The following is a 24466-nucleotide window of genomic DNA, read 5'->3' as shown; positions in this document are numbered from 1 at the left end:
GGGACTTACACACCCACCAGAGATGGGTTTCAGCAGGTTCTGACCAGTTCTGGAGAACCGGTAGCAGAAATTTTGAGTAGTTCAGAGAACCGGCAAATACCACCTCTGACTGGCCCCGCCCCCATCTATTCTCTGCCTCCCCAGTCCCAGCTGATCTGGAGGAAATGGGGATTTTTGCAGTAACTTTCCCCTGGAATGGGGAAGGAATGGAGATTTAACAGTATCCTTCCCCCTGGAGTGGGGAGGGAATGGAGATTTTACAGTATCCTTCCCCCTGGAGTGGGGAGGGAATGGGGATTTTACAGTATCCTTCCCCCTGGAGTGGGGAGGGAATGGAGATTTTACAGTATCCTTCCCCCTGGAATGGGGAAGGAATGGAGATTTTACAGTATCCTTCCCCCTGGAGTGGGGAGGGAATGGGGATTTTACAGTATCCTTCCCCCTGGAGTGGGGAGGGAATGGAGATTTTACAGTATCCTTCCCCTGGAGTGGGGAGGGAATGGGGATTTTACAGTATCCTTCCCCTGGAGTGGGGAGGGAATGGGGAATTTTGCAGTAACTTTCCCCTGGAATGGGAAAGGAATGGAGATTTTACAGTATCCTTCCCTCTGGAGTGGGGAGGGAATGGGGATTTTATAGTATCCTTCCCCTGCCACGGCCAAGCCATGCCACGCCCACCAAGCCACACCCACAGAACCGGTAGTAAAAAATGTTAAAACCCACCACTGACACCCAACCCAACCGACCAAAACCAACCGCGATCTCTCCAGCGAAGCAGGGCGAGGGGATCCCACTTTATCCCACTTTTTACTAAGCGGCCGGCCTCGCAAGGGGCGCTTCCGTCGGGGGGGGGGGGGGCTGGCAGGAAGAAACCCCCCCCCCTTGGGCTCATTCATTCAATTCTAGCGCCGGAGAAAGGAAGAGGAGGAGGAGGAGGAGGAAGAGGAGGAGGAGCCGAGACGGTGCGGCCCCCTCCTTCCCTGCCTGCCTGCCTCTCCCCCAGCCCCGACCCGGATTGGTGGCCGCGCGCAAAAGATAGTGCGGGTTTGCCCGATTTCCGTCCCGTTTCCGTTTTCCTCCTCCGGAGAGCCAGAAAAGAAAATATAAAAGAAAAGAAAAGAAAAGAAAAGAAAAGAAAAGAAAAGAAAAGAAAAGAAAAGAAAAAAAAATTCCTCGGGGGTTGCGCTTCTTGCAAAGCCGCCGGCGGAGTCGCCTGCCTTCCTCTTGGCAAGCAAAGCGCTCCGAACTCCGAAGCAATGGAGCGCTGCGAAGGAGAAGAGCCCGATCCGGCCGAGGTGCCGCCGGGGACTCGCCTGTTGCTGGCCTTCAAAGGCTTCCTGAGCTCCCGCAAAGGGCTGCTGCTCCTGGCCCAGGCGGTAAGTCAAGTAAGAGCCCGGGGGACGTGGCGGGGTGGGGGATTAAAGGGGTGGGTGGGCGCAAGGGGACTCCTCTCCCCGTTGCAAAGTTCAGGCACTGGGTGGGGAAAGGCAGGCCGAGGGGGGTGAGCTCATCTCTGGCAGAGAAAGGGGAAAAAAACCCTGGCTAGGCGTTCCGTACCGTTCAGACGACTCCCTGCTGCAGCAACCGTTCCTCGAGGGGGAGCTCGTGGACCCACCTCGGAGACCCGAAGTGGGTCTTTGCCAAAGCGGGAATGATTTGCAAACGGGTCGCTTCCTTGGAGAAGTTTCCCCCCAAAGACAGACCTGCCACGTCCCGTCCCCCACACCACCACCAACTTCCCCAGCGGAGCCCCCTTGCGTGTTAGACAGACCCGCGAGAGAAGGCGGAGACGGCGTTCCCACGACGCGTTGAGTTGCCGTTCTAGCAGCAAAAGACTTATGCCTAATCCTGGATTAATCAGGATTCAGAATAGAATAGAATAGAATAGAATAGAATAGAATAGAATAGAATTTTTTATTGTGATTGGACACACCAGGAATTTGTCTTTGTTGCATACTCAGTGTACAGAAAAGAAAAGATACCTTCATCAAGGTACAACACTTACAACACTTAATGATAGTCATAGGGTACAAATTTAACACTTAATGATAGTCATAGGCTACAAATAAGCAATCAGAAAACAATCGATATCAATATAAATCATAAGGATACAAGCAACAAAGTTACAGTCATAAGTGGAAGGAGGTGGGTGATGGGAACGATGAGAAGATTAATAGTAGTGCAGACTTAGTAAATAGTTTGACAGTGTTGAGGGAATTATTTGTTTAGCACTGTGATGGTGTTCGGGAAGAAACTGTTCTTGTGTCTAGTTGTTCTGGTGTGCAGTGCTCTATAGAGTCGTTTTGAGGGTAGGAATTGAAACAGTTTATATCCAGGATGCGAGGGGTCTAAATATTTTCTCAACCCTCTTTTTGACTCGTGCAATATACAGGTCCTCAATGGAAGGCAGGTTGGTAGCCATTGTTTTTTCTGCAGTTCTAATTATCCTCTGAAGTCTGTGCCTGTCTTGTTGGGTTGCAGAACCAGCTGAATCAAGCCATACTGGTATGGCAAAAGATGATGAGATTAACAAGAGCACAGATTTTAACCTCCTATCAACCTTAAGGGTCCTAGAAAAATCTGGAATATCTCTACCAGGAACAATGCTAAGTAAATCAATCAATCAAAAAAGTCACTAGCCCTTCCCATCTAGCCTGGGAAAATTAACCTTTGTCCTTCTGTACCTGATTCTAAGATTCTGAGCTGATTAGGACAAGGGAATCCTTGACTTACAATTGCAATTCAGATCAGAGTTTTGTTGCTAAGTGAGTGACTTGCGCCTGATTTTATGACCTTTTTTGCCACGGTTGTTAAGCGAATCGCTGCGGATGCTAAGTGAACCACGTGCTGTTAAGCGAATCCAGCTTTCCTCCATTGACGTTGCTTGTCAGAAGCTGGCTGGGAAGGCCACAAAAACAGTGATCTCATGATGCTTGCAACCATTGCAAGTACATGCCAGTTGCCAAGCGCTTGAATTTTGATTTTGCTCGGGGCCGTGAGGATGCTTCTAAGTGCAAGGACGAGTCATAAGTCCCTTTTTTTCCACTTGTAACTTTGAATGGTCGCTAAATGAATGGCACTGTCAACGTTCCAGAAAACCTCCTCCTGAAAAAAAAAACTCCGAGGCAAACATCTTTCAAAGTTCTTTTACTAGCATAGGTAAACTGGCACAGCTGGATAAACTCCGAATCTGGAGATCCGGGTTTTTCCTCAGTAGTACAAAACCCCAGATCACCCCCCCTCCCTTGACTCCTCTGCCGATCATGTGCTCCGATCACCAACCGTCTTATTTCGAGGCATCACTCCAACCACTCCTCCTCCAGATGCAGTCTTGGCCTGACCTTGGCCGGCAGGAAGAATGTTATTATGTCTAATGGCCCCTTGTACCAACCCCCCCTTCTCCTACTTTCCCACACAGGAGAAAGTGGCAGCGTGTGGAAGCCTTCGGCTTAGTATGGGTTCCAAAGCTGATAGGCGCCTGGATTTGCCAAAATCTGACAAATTCCCATTAGCACCTACTACCCATGTTTTGTCTTTTTATCCTGCTTTCTCTTTATGAGTTAAAGGCGGTATAGGAACCCTCACATTTAATCAGCCCAGCAGCTACCATGGATTGGAAGTCAGACTGGGAGAACTCGAACTCCTACCCAAGCCTGAAACTTTTCTTTTTTTAAAAAAAAACTTTTTAATATTTTATTATGACACAATATGACAAATACATAACATACAACATATAAATATATCCAATTTTTTAAACAGTGTTTCTTAGTGGTCTTCTTTCCATTTTATACCTTTCCCCCCTATATCTCTTTTGCTGTTTTATTTTCTTCATTGTCCCTTTTTCTTTATTTACATTGTCTTTTCTAACAGTAAGCCTGAAACTTTTCAATGGCTACATAATAGGGAACTTCTGTGTCCAGGAGCTGAAAATCTTTTTTTTCCCTCTCTTGTTTGCTCAGTCCTCACTGTAGTAACTCATCAGTAGAAACTACTCCCACCTAGGAGGAAAGGAAAAAATTGAATAAGAATTTTCATGGAGGTCACTTCCATTAGTCCCAAAACTGCTTTTTCAAACGGCAACTGGAACCAACTTCCTTGGTTTTTCCTTTGAAAACGTTTCGCTTCTCATCCATAGAAGCTTCTTCAGTTCTCAGACCTAGCTAATCTGAGCATTCTTCATTTGTTCCTTAGCAGGAACAAAATCCGCCTTTTGAGTCAGACATGCTAGAACAGGGGTCTCCAACCTTGGCAACTTTAAGAGTTGTGGACTTCAATTCCCAGAATTCCTCAGCCAGCTGGCTGAGGAATTCTGGGAATTGAAGTCCACAACTCTTAAAGTTGCCAAGGTTGGAGACCCCTGTGCTAGAGAAGAAAACATTTGCAAAATCCAGGCCTTGGGAGTGTCCTGAGTCGGATAACCAAGAAACCCATACTGGCCAGGCATTTTGGGGTTGTGGGTCCCCACTTCCATTAGGTGAAGCCGGGGGAAGATTCCTGTATGGTGTGGCTACCATTAGACCTTGAATCTTGTTTTTAAGGGTTGTTAGCATAGTAGAAGAACTGGACGAATGGGTTTGAGCAAATGGAAAAATTTAGAAGAGAAATAGAGTTTTGAAGACAATAAATTCAGCAAGATTGCAGAGAGAAAAAAAGGAGGGACCTTTACATGGAAAAATGCATATTTTCCAGACTCTTGTTCAGCAAGGGGTAATGCACGGTGATCTATAATACAGTGACTGTATGTCCTTTATTATAGAAAACTGTCACTTAGATTTAGATACAGTATCTGTGGTACCTCACTCAATAGTAGTAACTGTGAGAGGGATCTTGGAGCCATTTAAATATGAGCCAGCAGTGTGCAGCAGCTGCCAAAAAAGCCAACACAGTTCTAGGCTGCATAAACAGAGGGATAGAATCAAGATCACGTAAAGTGTTAATGCCACTTTATAATGCCTTGGTAAGGCCGTGCTTGGAATACTGCATTCAGTTTTGGTTGCCATGATGTATAAAAGATGTTGAGACTCTAGAAAGGGTGCAGAGAAGAGCAACAAAGATGATTAGGGGACTGGAGGCTAAAACATATGAAGAACATATGGTTGCAGGAACTGGGTATGTCTGGTTTAATGAAAAGAAGGATTAGGGGAGACATGATAGCAGTGTTCCAATATCTCAGGGGCTGCCACAAAGAAGAGGGAGTCAAGCTATTCTCCAAAGCGCCTGAGGGTAGGACAAGAAACAATGGGTGGAAACTAATCAAGGAGAGAAGCAACTTAGAATTAAGGAGAAATTTCCTACAGACCAATTAATCAGTGGAACAACTTGCCTGCAGAAGTTGTAAATGCTCCAACACTGGAAGTTTTTAAGAGATTGGACAACTATTTGTCTGAAATGGTATAGGATTTCCTGCCTAAACAGGGGGTTGGACTAGAAGACCTCCAAAGTCCCTTCCAACTCTGTTATTCTATTCTAAGTTGGGCTTCACTTTGGGGTTATCAGCAGCCCCTTCAGGCTTTCCCTAAAGATAAATCTCTGCCAAAAAAATGTTGGTGTGTGTGTGTGTGTATACACATGTATATTTTAAATGGGCAGCTCTTTCATTGCAGCTATGGTTGAAGTTCACCACCCTCCATTTTTAGTGGTTTATAGTACTTACTAGCGAAGACTTCCTGGATTCAAAAAAAAAGATACAGGAACTGCTGGGTTTCTTGGAAATTGTTCTGCCTTTTCGAGTTCTTATTTCACAGCTGGCTGAAATTTGCAATAGTTTGCATCAGCTCCCTTTGCAGAAGCTAAAGGGATAGGAAGTGGTGTCTAACAGCCCCCAGACAGAGTTTGAGATTAATTTTTTAAAGAGTCTTTTAATTTAAAGAAACATTAAACAAAGCTGGCAGGCAGCAAAGCACAAAACAACTTCCTGCACTGTCTTTTCTGTCCAAGAATGTGTCTGGACCCTTGGGAATTCAAATAAAGCCTTTTTCACAGATAAAAGCAATCTGGGTGGAGGTCCATCGTTTGTTTAGAAAGGGTCTGTCTCTTGTCCCCCCAAAGGTAAAATTAATCAAATGCAGGTAGTCCTCGACTTAATAACCGTTCATTAGTGACTGTTTGACGACACTCAAAAAGTGACTTATGACCATGTTTCACACTTATGACCATTGCAGCATCCCCGTGGTCACGTGATCAGCATTGAGACCCTTGGCAACAGGCTCATAGTTACGACGGTTGCAATGATCCCAGGGTCATATGGTGACCTTTTGCGACCTTCTGTTCACTTAACAACCAGGTTACTAATTTAAGGACTGCAGTGATTCACTTAATGTAGTGAGAAAAGTGCTAAAATCAGGCAAAACTCACTTAGCGACATAAATGTTGGGCTCAGTTGCGGTCGTAAATTGAGGATTATAATGGACTATAATTACACCCCCTGTAATATAATGTTTCAGGGGGTGAAAGAGGAACAATAAGTAACTGGTAAGCGGATAATTGGTGATGGGTCATATCTTCCACAACGTCTCTTTTGTGAATGGCTAAACTCCCCTGGGGGGAGGGCGCGGTGGCTCAGTGGCTAAGACGCTGAGCTTGTCAATCAAAAGGTCGGCAGATCAGCGGTTCGAATCCCTAGTGCCGCATAATGGGGTGACCTCCCGTTACTTGTCCCAGCTTCTGCCAACCTAGCAGTTCGAAAGCACATAAAAAACGCAAGTAGAAAAATAGGAACCACCTTTGGTGGGAAGGTAACAGTGTTCCGTGCGCCTTTGGTGTTGAGTCATGCCGGCCACATGACCACCGAGACGTCTTCGGACAGCGCTGGCTCTTCGGCTTTGAAACGGAGATGAGCACCGCCCCCTAGAGTCGGGAAGGACTAGCACATATGTTGCAAGGGGAACCTTTACCTTTACCTTTAAACTCCCCTGGAAACAATTTTGTGAAAGCATCCACTGTTCACTCCCGCCATTTAGATGTGTTCATCATCTCTCCTATCAAGCCAAGGTAGCTAGCTCTTTAGGCCATGAAGCATCCAAAATCTTCACAGGGACAATTCACCAAAATTAGCACGTTAGACTTTCACCTCCTCAAGCACTTTGCCGGGTGAGATGCTGACTCTTGAAACTGCAAGAAGCAGGTGTGGTACAGAACATCTGTTGGGGGCCACTCAGCTTAGTGTTCAGGGGTTAATGCTGAAGAAGCAGCCTTTAAAAGAAATCTTTTAGATTCCTAGAGAGATTTTATTCTATTTTTTAAGGTTTTCAAATCACTCTGGACACCTGGCGGTTGCAGGAACAAGCCCATTACATTTCCTTAGCACCGGGCAGGGGTGAAATTCTCCTTGTTCGGATCAGATCAGCCGATCTGGTAGCGATGGCGGCGGCTGGTTCGGAGAACCAGTAGCAAAAATCTCTGCCCCCCCCTTCCTCCTGCATACCCAGCTGAGCCGCGCGATCATCAGAGGTTTTTTTTTAACTTTTAAAAGCATTTTTTCTTCGGCCGAAAAATGCTTTTAAAAGTAAAAAAAAAAAGCCTCTGATGATCGCACGGCTCAGCTGGGATTGTCAGAACCTTTTCAAAGCATTTTGTCTACAAGCTCTTCGGCCGAAGAGACTGTTAAAAAAAAGAAAAAAGCTTTTAAAGGGTTCTGACGATCAGGAAAGTCAGCTGGGATCGTCAGAACCCTTTAAAAACATTTTTTCTACAACCTCTTTGGCTGAAGAGGTTGTAGAAAAAATGCTTTTAAAAGTAAAAAAAAAAGTTGGCCATGCCCACCCAGTCACATTACCCCCCACCAAGCCACGCCCACAGAACCGGTAGTAACAAATTTTACATTTCACCCTTGGCACCAGGGTTGTTTTTTTGTTGTTGTTATTGTTTATTTGTTTTTGGAAAAGGTTTGGTCTTGCATTCTTTTTAGGGGAGAGGGAGGTAGATTGGGCCCAAATCACTCACCTAGCTTCACTTCCTGTGGCAAGCCTGGAGCTCACATTCTCTTGAATTCTAGCAAAGCACATTTAAATCACTATTAACTAAACCTCCTTAAAAAAAATTGAAGAGCCATTTATTTATTTTTATTTTATTTATTTATTTAGTTTGTCAAACATGTATAAGACAACAGATATAAATATAAACATGATTATGAATACAAGGAATGGATACAAATAAATGGGGACAGTAAGACAGGGATGGTAGGCACGCTGGTGCGCTTATGCACGCCCCTTACAGACCTCTTAGGAACGGGGTGAGGTCAACAGTAGACAGTCTAAGGTTAAAGTTTTTGGGGCTTGAGGATGTAACAACAGAGTCAGGTAGAGCATTCCAGGCATTGACCACTCTGTTGCTGAAGTCGTATTTTCTGCAATCGAGTTTGGGGTGGTTTACCTTAATTTTGTATCTATTGTGTGCTTGTATATTATTGTGGTTGAAGCTGAAGTAATCACTGACAGGTAGGATGTTGTAGCAGATAATTTTGTGTACTACGCTTAGGTCAGACCATAGGCAGGGTAGTTCTAGGTTGTCCAAGCCCAAAATTTCAAACTTTGGTGGCATAAGCTATTCTGTTGAGAGCAGAGGAGTGGAGGATTCTTCTCGTGAAATACCTTTGGACTCGTTTGATTATATTAATGTCCAATGTGCAGTGCGGGTTCCAGGCAGACGAGCTGTATTTGAGAATTGGTCTAGCAAAGGTTTTGTTTGCCCTATTCAAGAAAATTCTGATGTTGCAAGCAAACCCGATACCATTGGTGTGTAGGGTGAGATGAGATTCCATCTGCAGGAATACCGGGCAGAGTGGACTCCCAACAGATCTTCTGCAGCTCGTGGATAACCACCACGCTCTCCCATTTGTGTCCTTCAGGCCCTCTCCTTTATCATCTTCATCTGCTACATCGCTTCGACAGCTGCACCCTTCATGATGGTGCCATTACTGACATTTCTAGTCGCTTTGGGCTTTTTCCTTTCCTATTCCCTGAAGCTGAATGAGAAGTTCCGAGGCATCTATTGGCTTTTGGGGGTAAGTAGCTGAATGGGGGGGGGGGTGTTGACTGGTGCTTAAGATGTGGTTAGCAGGTGGACTGCTGGTAGATTGGTTTTGCAGGGAAGGAGGAGAAGGGAGGTTGAATGGTATCATGTCAAAACATGTTGAGGTTGTGTTTCCATCCACTCCAGACAACCTGATACTGGGTAGGGAGAAGGAAGAACAGGTACTTTTGTGCTGTTACTACCTTGAGAGTTACTTCTGGAACTTAAGACCCGGGACACAAAGTGTTTAATGCCTGGCACCAGATGCAGGTAGTCCTTGACTTATAACCATAACTGAGCCCCAGAATTAAAGTCCTAAGTTGTGATGGTCATTAAGCAGGTCCCTATGTGGCCATGCCCGATATTACATCGTTTTCTGCAGCTATTATTAAGCGACTCCCCACCACCCATGATGGGAACGTCATGGCCATTAAGCAAGTCCATTCTCCGCAATGGGTGTTTTTTTGCAAGAAAGAACCAGGAACTAGCAATAGCGCTTAAGACTTATATACCACTTCACAGTGCTTTACAGCCCCCTTGTAAGCGGGTTATAGAGTCAGCCCATTGCCCCCAAAAATTTGGGCCCTCATTTTACCTACCTGGGAAGGATGGAAAGGCTGAGTCAACCTCAGTCAGGTTCAAACTCCTGGCAGTGGGCAGAATTAACCTGCAACACTGCATTCTAACCCCTGGGAGAGAAGGGGAGGGAGGGAGGGAGGGAGGGAAGGAAGGAAGGAAGGAAGGAAGGAATAACAATAGGCCTTAGACTTACATTTCACTTCACAGCAGGGGTGGGTTCTACATACCTTTAATACCAGTTCATAATGGGGCCACATGCACGAGAGAAGCAAGTGCATGCGCAGAAGCTTCCTGATGACGTCCGGGTCAATGGGCGGAGCTTCCCGCTGGTTTTACTGCCGGTTTTACTACCGGTTCTTATGAACCGGTCCGAACCAGGGGCAACCCACCATTGCTTCACAGTGCTTTACAGCCCTCTCTAAGCGTTTTACAGTGTCAGCATATCACCCCCAATAATCTGGCTCCTCATTTTACCAACCTCGGAAGGATGGAAGGCTGAGTCAACCTTGAGCTTGGTCAGAAATCATAAGTCAAGGTTACGTGATCACGGGACGCTGCAAATGACTGGAAATGGTTGCCAACCCCCAATATGATCCCCTGATTGTGGTGGGGAGACGGGCCATTTGGAACTTCAAATCCAGTTCGTTAGTAGCCTTGGGGAGTCCGTCATAACTTTAGACAGCCATTAAGCAACCAGACGTATGTCGAGGACGATCTGTATTCAACTACATTCCACCTGTGGCTTTTTAAGCAAGCTGCCTTTGAAATCTGCTTTCTGACTTGAGGAAAACAATTGTTTAAGAAGTTATTTGTTCTCTACGGTGACCACCAGGGGATGCTGGCCTTCCAGGAAGACTTAACTTTGCAAAGCGAAACAGAATTGGGGGAGGAAAAAAACATACAGCACTGCCGTTGAGTTTCGTTCCACCCAATTTGTTCATTATTTTCCATCAGCCGTGTAATTTACGGTCAAAAGACTGCAGTGCTATAACCCAGATATATAATAATAACTGAGATGTGAACCTAGCTGAGCTCTGTAATTCAAATGCCAGTGGTCGTCATCTCCACTAGAAAAAAAAAAGAAAAACAAAAAGCAGATTTGCCCGTCTTCCTTGTGCAAGGAAAAAAAAAAAAAAGAGAATTAAATGCATGTGTGCCGCAAATATGGAGATCGTATTAACAAGTTTCGGTGATCTCTTTCTGGCCCTCAAAATCTCTGCAGCCCCCTGATGACAAATCTGATTCCTGTTGGTTCAAGGAATAGATGATTTTATGCTGTGCCCCGGCATGAATTCATTCCTGCACCGTTTCGTAACTGCTGAGGCAGTGATGGGTTGCTACTGGTTCGCACCGGTTCAGACGAACTGGTTGCGGCGGGAATTGGAACCCGCTCCTGTGCTGGGCACTTGACGCTCAACAATTAAAGGAAACTCTTATAAAGCTTCTCCCAACAAAGATCAAGGATCTTCACCAGATCCTGCTGGCTGGTAGGGTTGGTCAGGAGTTGTGATCTTGAGACATCTAAAGTGCACCAGGCTGGAAAAGGCTGGCCAGGAGAAAGAATTGGGGTCAGTGGGCCTCCAAATATGACTGAACAGCTGCCAGGATATTCGACCTCCACTGGTTCGGTCTGGAGAAACCGGTAGTTCAAGCCAACAAATGAAGGGCTATAGAGTTCCTTCTGAAATTATCTCCTAAAAGGCAATTCTTTATATATGCCTTTTTCTTTTACCTTCTTCATAATCTCTCTCTGATTACATTGGTTTTGCAGGATTTTTTGTGTGGAATTATTGCTGCTATTATATATTTTGCCATCTCCATTGCTGCCGTTTCAAAATATACGGACACCGCCTCGAAGGCAGCGGGGGTAAGTTTCTTTTCTCTGAACAGAACTGGTACACCATATTTCCTCTCCCAGCTGAGTTAATTTCACAAACCTGTTTGTGTTTTCTTTTATGCAATTGTAATTCTGTCTAAAACTACCGATGGTTGCTCTTCACCCTTCATTGCTTTGGTCAATTTTGAGGAGAAAGAGTTCATAAACTCCTTGAGCTATGATTTTCCCCCAACATTCTTATGGACTAGCTCTTTTTAAAACCTTCCATTAATATCAGTGGTAGCTCTGTTTTTAAGAAGTACTTTTCCCCCCCAACTCATTGGTACATGAAGGAATATGGGAAAAGAATTGGGAAATTCTTTCTCTTCTCTAATCATATGCCTCTCTTCCAAAAGTTCTCCCAGCATTGCATTGTAAAATGTTTCCATTAACACCAATGAAGCTTTCTTTAAAAATCCCAATATTTCAGAAGGCTGGAATTACAAATGCAAAAGAGCTCACAAAGAAGGATAAACTTCTATGACATTTCACATATAAACACGTACCAGGTTTGAAAAAGTAGCGTATTTTCCCTATATTTTCTAATCTATTTTATATGCCAGCAATGGCTAACCTTTTTGCTGTCGCGTGCCAAAAGGAGGGGGGCCTGCGTGCGTGCCCACACCCATAATTCAGTGCCCCCCCCCATTCCCTGCCCCCCCATGCATGCGCACACAACCCCCTTGCGCTCCCTCCGCTTCTGGTATGCAATGGCAAACAGGTTACCGGTGGGCTCAGTAAGCCCGTTTTTCACCCTCCTCAAGCTCCAGAGGCTTTCTTGGAGCCTGGGGAGGGCAAAAATAGCCTTCCCCACCCCTACTGGAGGCTTCCGGAGCCCAGAAATGGCCCGTTTCCCGACTTCCGGTGGGCCTAGAAGGCCCGAAAATCAGTTGGCCGGCATGTGCATGCACGCTGGAGCTGAGCTAGGGCAATGCTCGTGTGCCCACAGATATGGCTCCACGTGCTACCTGTGGCAAGCATGCCATAGGTTCACCATCGTTATATGCATTTATCTGATTGATACCCCTTTTCTCATCTAGGGCCTTGTTCTCAAGATTGTTCTTAGTCTAGGGATCCAACCTTAATTTGACCAGATGTAGTTAGAAAAGGTTGTCAGATAGTCTTACGTTTCCGCTAGTTCCATGGGAAAGCCGTAAACCACTGAATGTATTATTAATGATAATAATAATGAAAAGAAGGACTAGCAGAGATATGATAGCAGTGTTCCAGTATTGGATCAGCTGCCATAAAGAAGAGAGGGGTCATCTTATTTTCCAAAGCAACAGAAGACAAGAAACAATGGATGGAAACTAATCAAGGAGAGAAGCAACCTAGAACTAAGGAGGAAGTTCTTGACAGTTAGAACAATTAATCAGTGGAACAACTTGCCTCCAGACGTTGTGGGTGCTCCAAGATGGGGGCGGGGTTTAAGAAGAGATTGGCCAACCGCTCATCTGACATGATACAGGGTTTGCAGCCTGAGCAGGGAGCTGGACTAGAACAAGGGTCTCCAACCTTGGTCCCTTTAAGACTTGTGGACTTCAACTCCCAGAGTCCCTCAGCCAGCAAAGCTTTGCTGGCTGAGGAACTCTGGGAATTGAAGTCCACAAGTCTTAAAGGGACCAAGGTTGGAGACCCCTGGACTAGAAGACCTCCAAAGTCCCATATTCAAAGTCCCAAAGCTGGCTGTGGACTCTGGGAATTGAAGTCTACAAGTCTTAAAGGGACCAAAGTTGGAGACCCCTGGACTAGAAGACCTCCAAAGTCCCATATTCCGCAATCAAGACTAAAAATGGAGACACGGAATAAGGGCTGAGTTCTGTTATTTCTACCCATTATAGCTCTTTTCCTCTTCCCCGTCCCTCCTCCTTTCCATATTTTAAAAACTCATGTTTTCTGTATTTCCTCTATCTTGATCTTCAGGTATTTGGGTTTATCACCACCATCGTCTATTGTGTCTATGTCTATTTCACCTTTAACGACCTGGCAACATTTCTAAAACAGGAAGATTCCTCCGACGCCCCCAGATCACAGAAGTCAGAAAGTAGGTTCTTGCATTGCTATCCAACCAAACTTGCTATTTAGAGTTTCAGTGCAATCTTGCTACCTAATGATGTGGTGCAGGGGAATTCTGGGAGTTGAAGTCCACCCATCTTAAAAGTTGCCAAGTTTGGAAAATACCGCTCTAGTTTGAAGGTAAATGAAAAAACCACAGTTAATGTGGTTACTTCCCGTTGATCAGTTGTCCTCTACTATTGTATTTTTAAAAAAGCCCAATTCCCTATTTTTAGTATGAAAATGATGCTTCACATCCTTTTTTTTTCCCAGATGACTCAGATTCAGATTCCGACTGAAATAACAGAATCTTTGATGAATGGCAGAACCTTGATGGAAAATGAGGAAGCCGTAAAGAGGAAAAGAAAAAGGCAAAGAGAAAAAGCAGAAGCAAAATGAATCTTTTGAGTATTTTAACCTTTTTTTCAGTGAACTTGAATATTTTAACCTTTTTCAGTGAACGTTACAGATTGTTGTTACTACAACTGGGATCACCAAAATCGTGCTGGGAATATTATTGTGTATAATTTACACACGAGAACTTGACCTGCTGCTGTCTGAAGCTCATTTAGCACTGCAGTAGATTTTTCTAGCCAAACCTTTTATGAACTTACGTTACCCAGGGTGTATAAAGAAATCATTAACATCTTGCAACACGGAGTTTCTTCAGCAGTATTCATAATACCCAGATCAAGCTTATAATCTTTTAATATCTCTTTCTTTTTTTTCTACTTATACCAAGGTTTTTGTTCTTGAGTTCAGAAGACAATAGCTTACTTGTTAGAAGGGGGGCTTGATTTTAAAACTTAGACTGAATTGAAACTCGGGACAAAATTCAGCAATAATGAAAATAAATTTAAGTCCCTAATGAATAAAGCCAAAGTAAGATGATTCCTTAAAATCATCTCTCGTATTCAGTAACTATAGGCCTAGACATACCCAAGCCCCACGTTAATAGATCCTTCCTCAAGAAAGAAATGTGATGAACGTGACTTCCTCTCACAACTTTTGTGATTGTCTGCCTGGCTTCATGAAATCAGAGGCACAGAAACACAGCGTGGGTAGTGATCGCACAGTGCCTAGGCCTTTGATAGCCACACCAGCCAAGCAAATCTTTATTACAGTCATCTACCAGCATAAGAAGGGTGAAATATAAAAAATAATTTGAGAGAGGTTACACACATTAAAAAATTAACTGAAATATTTTATATATAGGTTTTTAAAACTGTTTTAACTTTATAAATTATTGATTGTATTCTGGCCTATGACCAGGGGTGAAATCCAGCAGTTTCTGACAGGTTCTGGAGAACTGGTAGCAGAAATTTTGAGTTGTTCAGAGAACCGGCAAATACCACCTCTGGCTGGCCCCAGGGTGGGGTGGAAATGGAGATTTTGCAATATCCTTCCCCCAGGAGTGGGGTGGGAATGGAGATTTTGCAGTATCCTTCCCCTGCCATGCCCACCAAGCCACACCACACCCATCAAGCCACACCCACAGAACCGGTAGTAAAAAAAATTGGATTTCACCACTGCCTATGACCATAATAAAGATTTGCTTTGATTGACAGCTCCACCAGTAATTATGAGGAGTGGTGAGCTATAGAAAACTACACAAGATACAGTGCATTGTTTCTCAGCGGTGTACATGCTCTCTTGATCCAAAACTAGAATTACCAAAAATAATCTCAGGATAATGTGAACCAGGCATGCAATTCCTCCTGCTTCCGATTTTTGTTTTTCCGCTCGCATATACCAGTCCTTGCTTAAGGACCGCCCTGTTTATCAATGGTTCTAAGTTACAACAGTGCTGAAAAAATACCTTTACAGCTGGTCCACCCACGTGGTGACCGTTGCAGCATCCCTGCAATTTTTGTGATTGCCATTTCCGTGCTTTGCATTATGACCATCGCAGTGTCCTGCAGCCAACATAAACATTTTATGCCCTTCACAACCGGCTGCTGACAAGCAGAGTCCAGGGAGAAGCTGCCGGTCAAAACCCAAGTCATGGTCACTTTGAAGTCTCGCTTAATGACCTGGGGTGTCTCAATAACCACAGCTGAAGTGAGGGCACGTAAGGCAAGGCTGTTTTAGTCACGTGATGTTGGGACTCCAGCCCCCAAACCTGGCCCCATGCCCGAAAGTGACTCAGAAAGTGAGGGGGAAGGGCCAGTAAGGCTTACCTCGGGAGCACCGATTCCTTTGGCTCAGCTCCAGGAGTCAGAACCAGACCAGTCGGAGGACGTAATGAGGCCGTCATCCCCTGATTCCTCCCTTCCCCAGGCTACCAGCTGATAATAATAATCAAGCTTGGCTTGACCCACGCTTCAGAAGATTAGAAAGGCGGCGTCATCAAAAGGAAGCTCCTGCCCCACCCCACGGGATATATAAGGAGCTTTGGGACTGCTCTCACTCCACGGGAAGCAAAGTTTAGCTGATCCGTTTCAAAAAGAGCTTTAAGTCTTGCTACGTGAGTCATTTGTTTGAACTTTGGCAGGCAGCTGCGATTTCTCTGCCAGGACTGATAAGAGCCGTGAATCCACTGGCTGAAGGCCAGCTCGTGGGTCTGAAGTGGGGAAGGAGACAGAACACGTGACGTCTCCCTTAACAATGGCACTTCTTAGCAAGAGTTGCCAGTCCAAATAGTGATAACTAAACAAGGACTACCTATAATGAAGGAAACTATGATGCAATGTATCGTTACCCAATATTTAATATGCTTAGTACCGATTTGTATTAGTTTTGTAGGGCAGGGTCAGTTATCAAGACAAAGCAAACACATCTTTTCTTTTGATAAACCTCACAGGCAGGTTCCTGGCAATAAGAGAAGGAAGGACCCAGCAGGCTGGCTTCTGAACTGGGTTATCACAACAGTTTAGCTACGTTCCAGTTCGCGTTTCTCAGGAATTCCCCTGAGGACCATTTTACCGTCTTTGCTTCTTTTTATATAGTCATTTACATGTGGTTTAATCTGATTTTTTTTTTCAATCGAAGGAAACCTAGCGCGCATGTCAAAGGGAAGAAGGAACTATAGATGGAGTAAATCTATATCAATATTTCCTTTTAAGGTGTTCACTAGCTTTCGTATTACTGTATTTTTTGGAGTATAAGACGCTCCAGACTATAAAACGCACCTACCTTTTTTGCTGAGGAAAACAAGAAAAAGAAACCTACCTCCCAGCAATTTTGCCTCCTTGCAGCAAACAGCAAACAGCCTGCTTTACCTTCATTTTCGTTTTCAGCATAGCTTGATTAGCACAAGGGGAAAAAAAAATCTGCTCCCAGCAATTTACCTCCTTGCAGCAAGCAGCAGAGGCCCATGCAAAACAGCTGAGAGACGGGAGGCCGATCCAAGGAACAATCAACTTGTGCTAATCAGGCTGTGCTGAAGCTGAAATGGGCTGTTTTTTCTTGCTGCCTGATGGAAGGAGGTAAATTGCTGGGAGGCAGAAGCCAAAGGTGGGGGCCAGTGGGTGGGCAGGGCTACATTCGGTGTATAAGACGCACCCAAATTTTCACTCCCTTTTAGGGAGGGAAAGGTACATCTTATACTCCGAAAAATACGATATTTAAATATCTGCACTATCTGGAAAGATCTGGGTATTTCAGATGTGAGAACAATCAGAATGCCCTATTCTTGGCTACCTTAATAACTTTTCTGTTCAGGGAAACCATTCAGTTTTGTTTTGTTTTTTGTTTGAAATAATCTTTGCATTACAGATTTCAGACAAATTTTGGTTTGTAATTCAGATGCCTTAGTAACAACAGGATTCAAAACCTGAATAATATGCAAAAAAGCAGAGCAAAAATATTTTTGACCAGCTCATCAAAAACAATATCCAAGAACGAATGTTTAATTGTAAAATTTGAATGTTCCAGAAATAGATAAAGGATATGCAGTGTTTCACTGGCAGGCAGGTGGTGTTAATGTAAAGGTTCCCCTCGCACATACGTGCTAGTCGTTCCTGACTCTAGGGGGCAGTGCTCATCTCCGTTTCAAAGCCGAAGAGCCAGCGCTGTCCGAAGACGTCTCCGTGGTCATGTGGCCGGCATGACTCAATGCCAAAGGCGCACGGAACGCTGTTACCTTCCCACCAAGGTGGTCCCTATTTTTTCTACTTGCATTTTTATGTGCTTTCGAAACTGCTAGGTTGGCAGAAGCTGGGACAAGTAACGGGAGCTCACCCCGTTACACGGCAGCACTAGGGATTCGAACTGCTGAGCTGCCGACCTTTCGATCGACAAGCTCAACGTCCTAGCCTCTGAGCCACCATGTCCCTTTAATGTACCTATGTTAATGTACCTGTGGAAATCAACAGAATCATAGCAATTAAGGCTATTAAGTCATAATTTACTTGTCTGTTTCTTAAACAACATCTCTGGAATATAATTTTGCCTGTACAAATTCAATTCTGGAATTTGTACACTGGTACGCTTGATTTAAGATTAGGCAATCTCAGGTTATGTCTAAAATAACAAATTTGAAACAGCCTTAAAAGCATTGGTATCTAGAAGTCACTTCAGTAACAGTATACAAAATGAGAAGCTCAGTTCCATTATATTAAAACTTGCATGATTTAGAAAGACATGCTGCTGTTTATAACTGGACTGAGAAATGGGGTTACGATTTGATTATGTGAATCTTATGTTATCCGAATTTTGTAATCTTTTGATATTATGTTAGCCTGTTTTTACTGGAAATGTATTTTATAAAAAGAAAAGTACTTTTGCCTCGAGTAATTACTTACGCATGCAACTGAATCCTCAAGGTAACCACATCAAAGGTAGTTTGATGGGTGTCCGTAATTGGCAATGTAATGTCTTAGCTTTTTTTATTTTTAAAAAGTTCATATTAGGCACTTTTTAAATACAGAGAAATTGCTAACACTAAAAAGGGTTGCAGTAAACAATTATTTATACATTAGGGCTGAGAAATTCATTCAGCGGATATGCCTCTCAACCTTTGGCTTGGAACATCGAAGTCTCCATTGACCAAGGCAAATGATACAGGTAATCTGACCAAGACTTACGATGCAATCCAGGGGTGAAATCCAGCAGTTTCTGACAGGTTCTGGAGAACCGGTAGTGGAAATTTTGAATAGTTTGGAGAACTGGCAAATACCACCTCTGGCTGGCCCCAGAGTGGGGTGGGAATGGCGATTTTGCAATATCCTTCCCCCAGGAGTGGGGAGGAAATGGGGATTTTGTAGTATCCTTCCCCTGCCATGCCCACTAAGCCACACCACGCCAAAATTTTTTACTACCAGTTCTGTGGGCGTGGCTTGGTGGGCATGGCAGGAGGAGGATCCTGTGAAATCTCCATTGCCTCCCCAATCCAGGGGGAGGTTACTGCAAAATCCCCATTTCCTTCCAATCAGCTGGGACTCGGGAGGCAGAGAATAGACGGGGGCGGAGCCAGTCAGAATTTTTACTACCGGTTCTCCAGAACTGGTCAGAACTCTGCTGAAACTCACCTCTGCACCACGCCCACCAAGCCACGCCCACAAAACCGGTAGTAAAAAAATCTGGATTTCACCACTGACACAGCCCCTAAAAGATACTTGTAACTCACTTCCAAAGTTACAATGGACTCCCCACAATCATGTGAACACTTTTCAGGAGCTTGTCACCGGCCTGCATTTATATCTGTTTGCCGCACCCTGTGGTCACATAACCATGGTTTACATTTTTTGCTGAATCTGGTTTTTACTTCTGGTTTTCAGCCAAAACACACCGTAGCGAAGAATAGGAAGAGATTAACAGCGAAAAAAAGGTCATAAAATCAGGTTGGTCTTGGTGACGCTTTTTTAGGTATGTCAAAGAGTTCTAGTAGTGTGTCAGTTTTGGAAGGCAATTTTCTTTTTGCTTCTTAACTGCCAAATATTTTAGCTGGGGAAAGTTGGGAGGGGGTTGTTGTTGGAGCGGTAGAAAGTTAGTCATAACAACATTCCGTATTCAAGGACATCCTGCGTCTGATGGAGACTGCCTGAAGATTGTATCCAATTGGACAATGTGATGAACTTGTGGATGTGTGGCACGGCTGTGAATTGTCAACTGGGTATGGAAAACCTGGAAGTTTCAGTTTTGGGTTTTCCCAGCTATGCCAACATGACATCTCTAATAAATTGGAACTTTGAGGAACCTCAAGCCTCAGAGCTTTATTTCATTGGGGGTGTTCCTTGGAACCCTGACAGTAAGAGCTTTTCCTAGTTATCTGAAGGTACACATTGAATCATATTAAGGCTCTTTGAGCAGCGAAATGCTTGGTTTCCCAAAGAATGACAAATTCAAATCCTTGTTAGAAATGTCGGAGAGTTTTCTTAGATGGAATGAAACAATTGGGTATATAAACCCAAAACGCAAACGGTCAACAAGCAAAAACATTTATTCCTACGCATTTATTAAATCCTTTACAATGATTCCATATGAGATTAGTACTCGGGAAGCTTAAGATTTGTCCTACATACAAAAATACAGGTTTTTAAAAAATGCACACACAATGAAAATAGACAAGTACCGTGAGAATTTTATAGAATCCGATATCCCGGTGTATCCCCCCAAAAAAGTATAGATCAAAATTGTACATTACCCAGAATAAACCATGCCAATATACAAAGGAAAAACTGATAAAAATACACCACATAGGAATAAATTTAAAAACAAGAACTGACCAAGCAGCAATTTGGTGATTGCCTTCAGTTTAAGTAAAAAAAAAATCATTACAATCCTTCATCTTGGAAGTTTATAAATGTAGAGAGTAATATTGGAAATTAAAAAGTGCATGGCATGCAACTGCTATTTGTCTTCATGAAACTTTGGAATGGATATACGTCTTATTCGCACAACAGATAGAAATCCTCATATATGGAATGTCAAAGAGTATCTTTACGCAGGAAGAAAACTTTCTGCGCTCAAGTTTTTTTTTTCTTGGTACTAAAGCAAAAGGCCGTACGGATTGTCTTGAAACCACTTTGTGGAATATGATTAACCTCATGGGTTTTTCAACCTCAACAACTTTTTAAGATGTGTGGATTTCAACTCCCAGAGTTCCTCAGCCAGCTTAAAGTTGCAGAAGTTGATAAACATTGAACTAACGCCTTGCTACCAACTGCACTATTTTCCACCGATGTTTACTATGCTCAGCGTTGTTATGTTCTGAATTAAAACTACTAGATTCCTGCATTGGCCAATCCAATGATCCACATTTAGACTATGCAGATGCAAGAGTGAGACTTGATCAGAATATCAAGTCTCCATTTTACATCGTGGTTTGGTTGCCACGATGTAAAAAAGGATGTGGAGACTCTAGAAAGAGTGCAGAGAAGAGCAACAAAGATGATTAGGGGACTGGAGGCTAAAATATATGAAGAACGGTTGCAGTAACTGGGTATGTCTAGTTTAATGAAAAGAAGGACTAGGGGAGACATGATAGCAGTGTTCCAATATCTCAGGGGTTGTCACAAAGAAGAGGGAGTCGGGCTCTTCTCCAAAGCACCTGAGGGTAGAACAAGAAGCAATGGGTGGAAACTAATCAAGGAGAGAAGCAACTTAGAACTAAGGAGAAATTTCCTGACAGAACAATCAATAAGTGGAACAACTTGCCTGCAGAAGTTGTAAAAGCTCCAACACTGGAAATTTTTAAGAAAATGTTGGATAACCATCTGACTGAGATGGTGTAAGGTTTCCTGCCTGGGCAGGGGGTTGGACTAGAAGACCTCCAAGGTCCCTTCCAACTCTGTTATTTTGTTATGTTATGTTATCATTTCAATGGCCTGGGACTACAAATGGTTCAGAAACTGCTATCAGGCGACTTCAAGAATACAGGAATAAATCTAGCAATCTTCCAGACCCAAAATCGGGTGCAGGGAGCTCCCACCTGCCCCCCCACCCCACCAGCCCATTTTGCTCCCAGGAGGCTGCAGGGAGGCAGAGTGCTGCCTGTCACACCCCCTGGCCACGCCCACCATGGCCACACCCACCCAGTTGGTCATTAGGGCAGAGAACCAGTTGTTAAATTATTTGAATCCCGCCACTGAATGCGATCTGTATTGTATCAGATAGAATCGTTCGCTTTAGAAGTTTTACCTAGCAGAAAATCACGACATCTTTTCAGAAAGAAAATCTGCTTTCAAGATTGTGGGATCAGCAGATATAACTTTCCATCTGAATCCTTTGTTATTTAGATTGACTGCAGCCTCCTGGGAGCAAATATGGACCAGGGCGGGTGGGAGCCCCCCCCCCCCGCACCATATTTTGGGTCTGGTAGGCCTCCCTGCACTTATCTGGGAGCCAAACGGAGTGTGTGGAGACTCCGGGACAGCTGGGGGGGGAGGGGGAGCCAGCAATTTAACAACCAGTTCATCCAAACCAACCCAAACTCACTGAATCCCACCCATGGTCACATTGGAAGTCCTTGGTTGAAAGCCGATTCAGCTCATCAGCAAACCAGGTTTGTAACTGAAACCATATTCAAACTTTAGATCAGAGGTCTCCAACCTTGGTCCCTTTAAGACTTGTGGACTTCAACTCCCAGAGTCCCTCAGCCAGCTTAAAGGGACCAAGGTTGGAGACCTCTGCTTTAGATCTAATTATATTTACTGTAACTTAAATCCACAGCATTAAACAATTTCTTGCTTTTTTTTTTTTTGGTTTACAAACTGCTGGTATGGTAACTAGGCAAACTTTTACAACAGTTGTTTAAAAAAAAAATTAAGTCCCTGGGACTTGACTTCAATAGCATTTCATGCTATATTATCAAGCTTTTCTAAGCCTTTCTTAGTAGGAGGAATGTTTATTTCACAATATCCAATAATTTAAGATGTGATACTTTAAATAGGGTTTCACCCTGGAAGGATCAAATTGAAATCACTTGTCTTTTATTAGCTCGTCGATAATCTTATTTAGGCAATATTTTTGGTCACAAAAGTTTGATTTTTGAAAAAGTCTAGAAACACAGTGAAAGTGCCTTGGAGTGGGTATTGAAGCAATCCAATACTTTGTTTTTCAAAAGAATTCTCTAAAAAAAAAAATCAAGTGCAACTTGCCATATATTTGAAAACATTTTAAATTGGGGGAAAGCCCTCTCTTTCCCTACCGGTGCCCCTCGTTTCATAAAAACACTTGTGCTGCTCCAGGAATTGACGTTGTGTTACCTGCTTCAACTTGGTCCCTCGTCAACCAAAATCCACATTTTTTACACGCTTTCTCTAGACCTAGACCAAAAGGCTTGCATCGCATGTTAAACAACATTTAGAGTTTGCCTATGGCGATGCAATGGTATTTTTCAACTTCTGCCAGGAAAACAGAGGCTTTAAAGAAGGCTGAGGAAACCATTAAGGCTGGTGTTTTAACAGAACTGAAAAATAAAAGTTGTCGTTTAGCAATTTGTGGTTCTAAAAATAGCGTTTGTTTGGAAGGATCTCCGAAAAAGGTTCATGCCATTCACACACAAAGGATATTCGTACAAAAAAGGCACCGTAGCCAAACTGGGACAATAACAATGAACAATAAATATACAGTTTACCATCTCATCATCGTATCATATCTCAATTCATAAACCTCAATATATACAAATAGGTTCCATCCGCAATAATGCAGAAGAGACGTATCCACATAAGACAATTTTAAGTGCATCTTTCATTCTAGGTTGAGTAAGTTTGTAAGTGGGGTTTAGCAGAGTCACTAAAACAGGTGTCTGAATCAAGTTGCTCACTTCCTAACACGAGTTATGCTTTTTCATCTCGAGGTGCTGTTTATTCTACCTTTGAACAGGCTCTATTTACAGTACTTTTACTTAGGGTAAAGAAATAAACCAGAAATAAGCTAGGACTCACAATGCCCTCTTAGATATCCCAAAGGTGCTATTTTTTTTTTCCAAAAGGCAACTGGACTTTGATCTTTTTTTCCCCTGAAAACGTTTCGCTTCTCCTCCAAGAAGCTTCTGCAGTTCTGACTGAATGGTGGGGAACAGAGGTGGTATTTAGTCGGTAGCAGAAATCGTGGGTGGGCTGGCTCTATGCCATCCTATTTAGGCACGATTTTTGAAGCTGGGCACGTATGTGTGGAAGGCAGGGGCGTGCGTGAACGAGGCACGCACGCATGAAGCAAGCATGCGTCCGTGTGGCAAACTGGTAGTAACATAATGTGAAACCCACCACTGGTGGAAACAGAAGGATTGAACTGAATTGACTGGACTGATAGAAAGGGTTGAACTGACAGAACTGAGGAAGCTTCTTGGAGGAGAAGCGAAATGTTTTCAAGGAAAAAAAAAACCCAGGAAAGTCCAGTTGCCTGTTGAAAAGCACCTTTGGAATAACCATGACCTGGAGGGTTGAGAATCTCCATAGACGTTTCGCCCTCTTCAATGCTTTTATCTGATTTTATCCCAAATTAAACACCACCAAATTCACTCAAGTTAGCTATAATAAGTTTCCCTACCTTGCTGGCTGAATATTGTGGAATTGTTCTCAACACATGCAAATGGTCCTCAATTTGGAAAGAAGATTTTTAGAAGGGATTGGAGCTTAAGAAAAATGAATGTTTTTCTGGCGGAACTGCACACACATATCTTGTGCATAGAATAGAATAGAAAAGAGCAGAGCAGAGCAGAGCAGAGCAGAGCAGAGCAGAGCAGAGCAGAGCAGAACAGAACAGAACAGAACAGAACAGAATAGAATAGAATAGAATAGAATAGTTTTTTATTGGCCAAGTGTGATTGGGCACACAAGGAATTTGTCTTGGTGCATATGCTCTTAGTGTACATAAAAGAAAAGATTAAGGCCAGGCAGATTAAGAAGGAAAATCGTTTTCTAGTCAAGAGAAACCAGATACAGATTCTAGTTTTGTTTGCACTCCTTCTAGTATCAAATCGATATTGTAAATAAGGCAAGACAAACTCCAAAACATTAGTTTACTAGAAATATTACAAATAGCGGGGTTTTTTTTAAAAAA

The 24466-nt window shown here is 43.5% G+C and overlaps 1 protein-coding gene across 1 annotated transcript; it reads left to right on the top strand.

Annotated features, from left to right (window-relative positions):
- The first annotated feature begins 997 nt into the window (after positions 1 to 997).
- CMTM3 (CKLF like MARVEL transmembrane domain containing 3) lies at positions 998 to 18827 on the top strand. The gene is made up of 5 exons (XM_058155632.1): positions 998 to 1376; positions 8846 to 9001; positions 11360 to 11455; positions 13388 to 13508; positions 13793 to 18827. The coding sequence occupies exons 1-5, from the start codon at positions 1257 to 1259 to the stop codon at positions 13816 to 13818; spliced, it is 519 nt and encodes a 172-aa protein (XP_058011615.1). The 5' UTR covers positions 998 to 1256; the 3' UTR covers positions 13819 to 18827.
- The last annotated feature ends 5639 nt before the right edge of the window (positions 18828 to 24466 follow it).

Source organism: Ahaetulla prasina, chromosome 12 (assembly GCF_028640845.1).
Source record: "Ahaetulla prasina isolate Xishuangbanna chromosome 12, ASM2864084v1, whole genome shotgun sequence".
Lineage (NCBI taxonomy): Eukaryota > Metazoa > Chordata > Lepidosauria > Squamata > Colubridae > Ahaetulla > Ahaetulla prasina.
Note: the sequence above shows the minus strand (reverse complement) of the source record. Positions and strands in the feature narration are given on the sequence as shown.

Bases quoted from the DNA above. Each gene is read 5' to 3' on its own strand.
- CMTM3 (XM_058155632.1), top strand. From the start codon at position 1,257: ATGGAGCGCTGCGAAGGAGAAGAGCCCGATCCGGCCGAGGTGCCGCCG. The intron at 9,002-11,359 runs GTAAGTAGCTGA...TTGGTTTTGCAG, and splicing joins GCATCTATTGGCTTTTGGGG to GATTTTTTGTGTGGAATTAT. The intron at 11,456-13,387 runs GTAAGTTTCTTT...CTTGATCTTCAG, and splicing joins CCGCCTCGAAGGCAGCGGGG to GTATTTGGGTTTATCACCAC.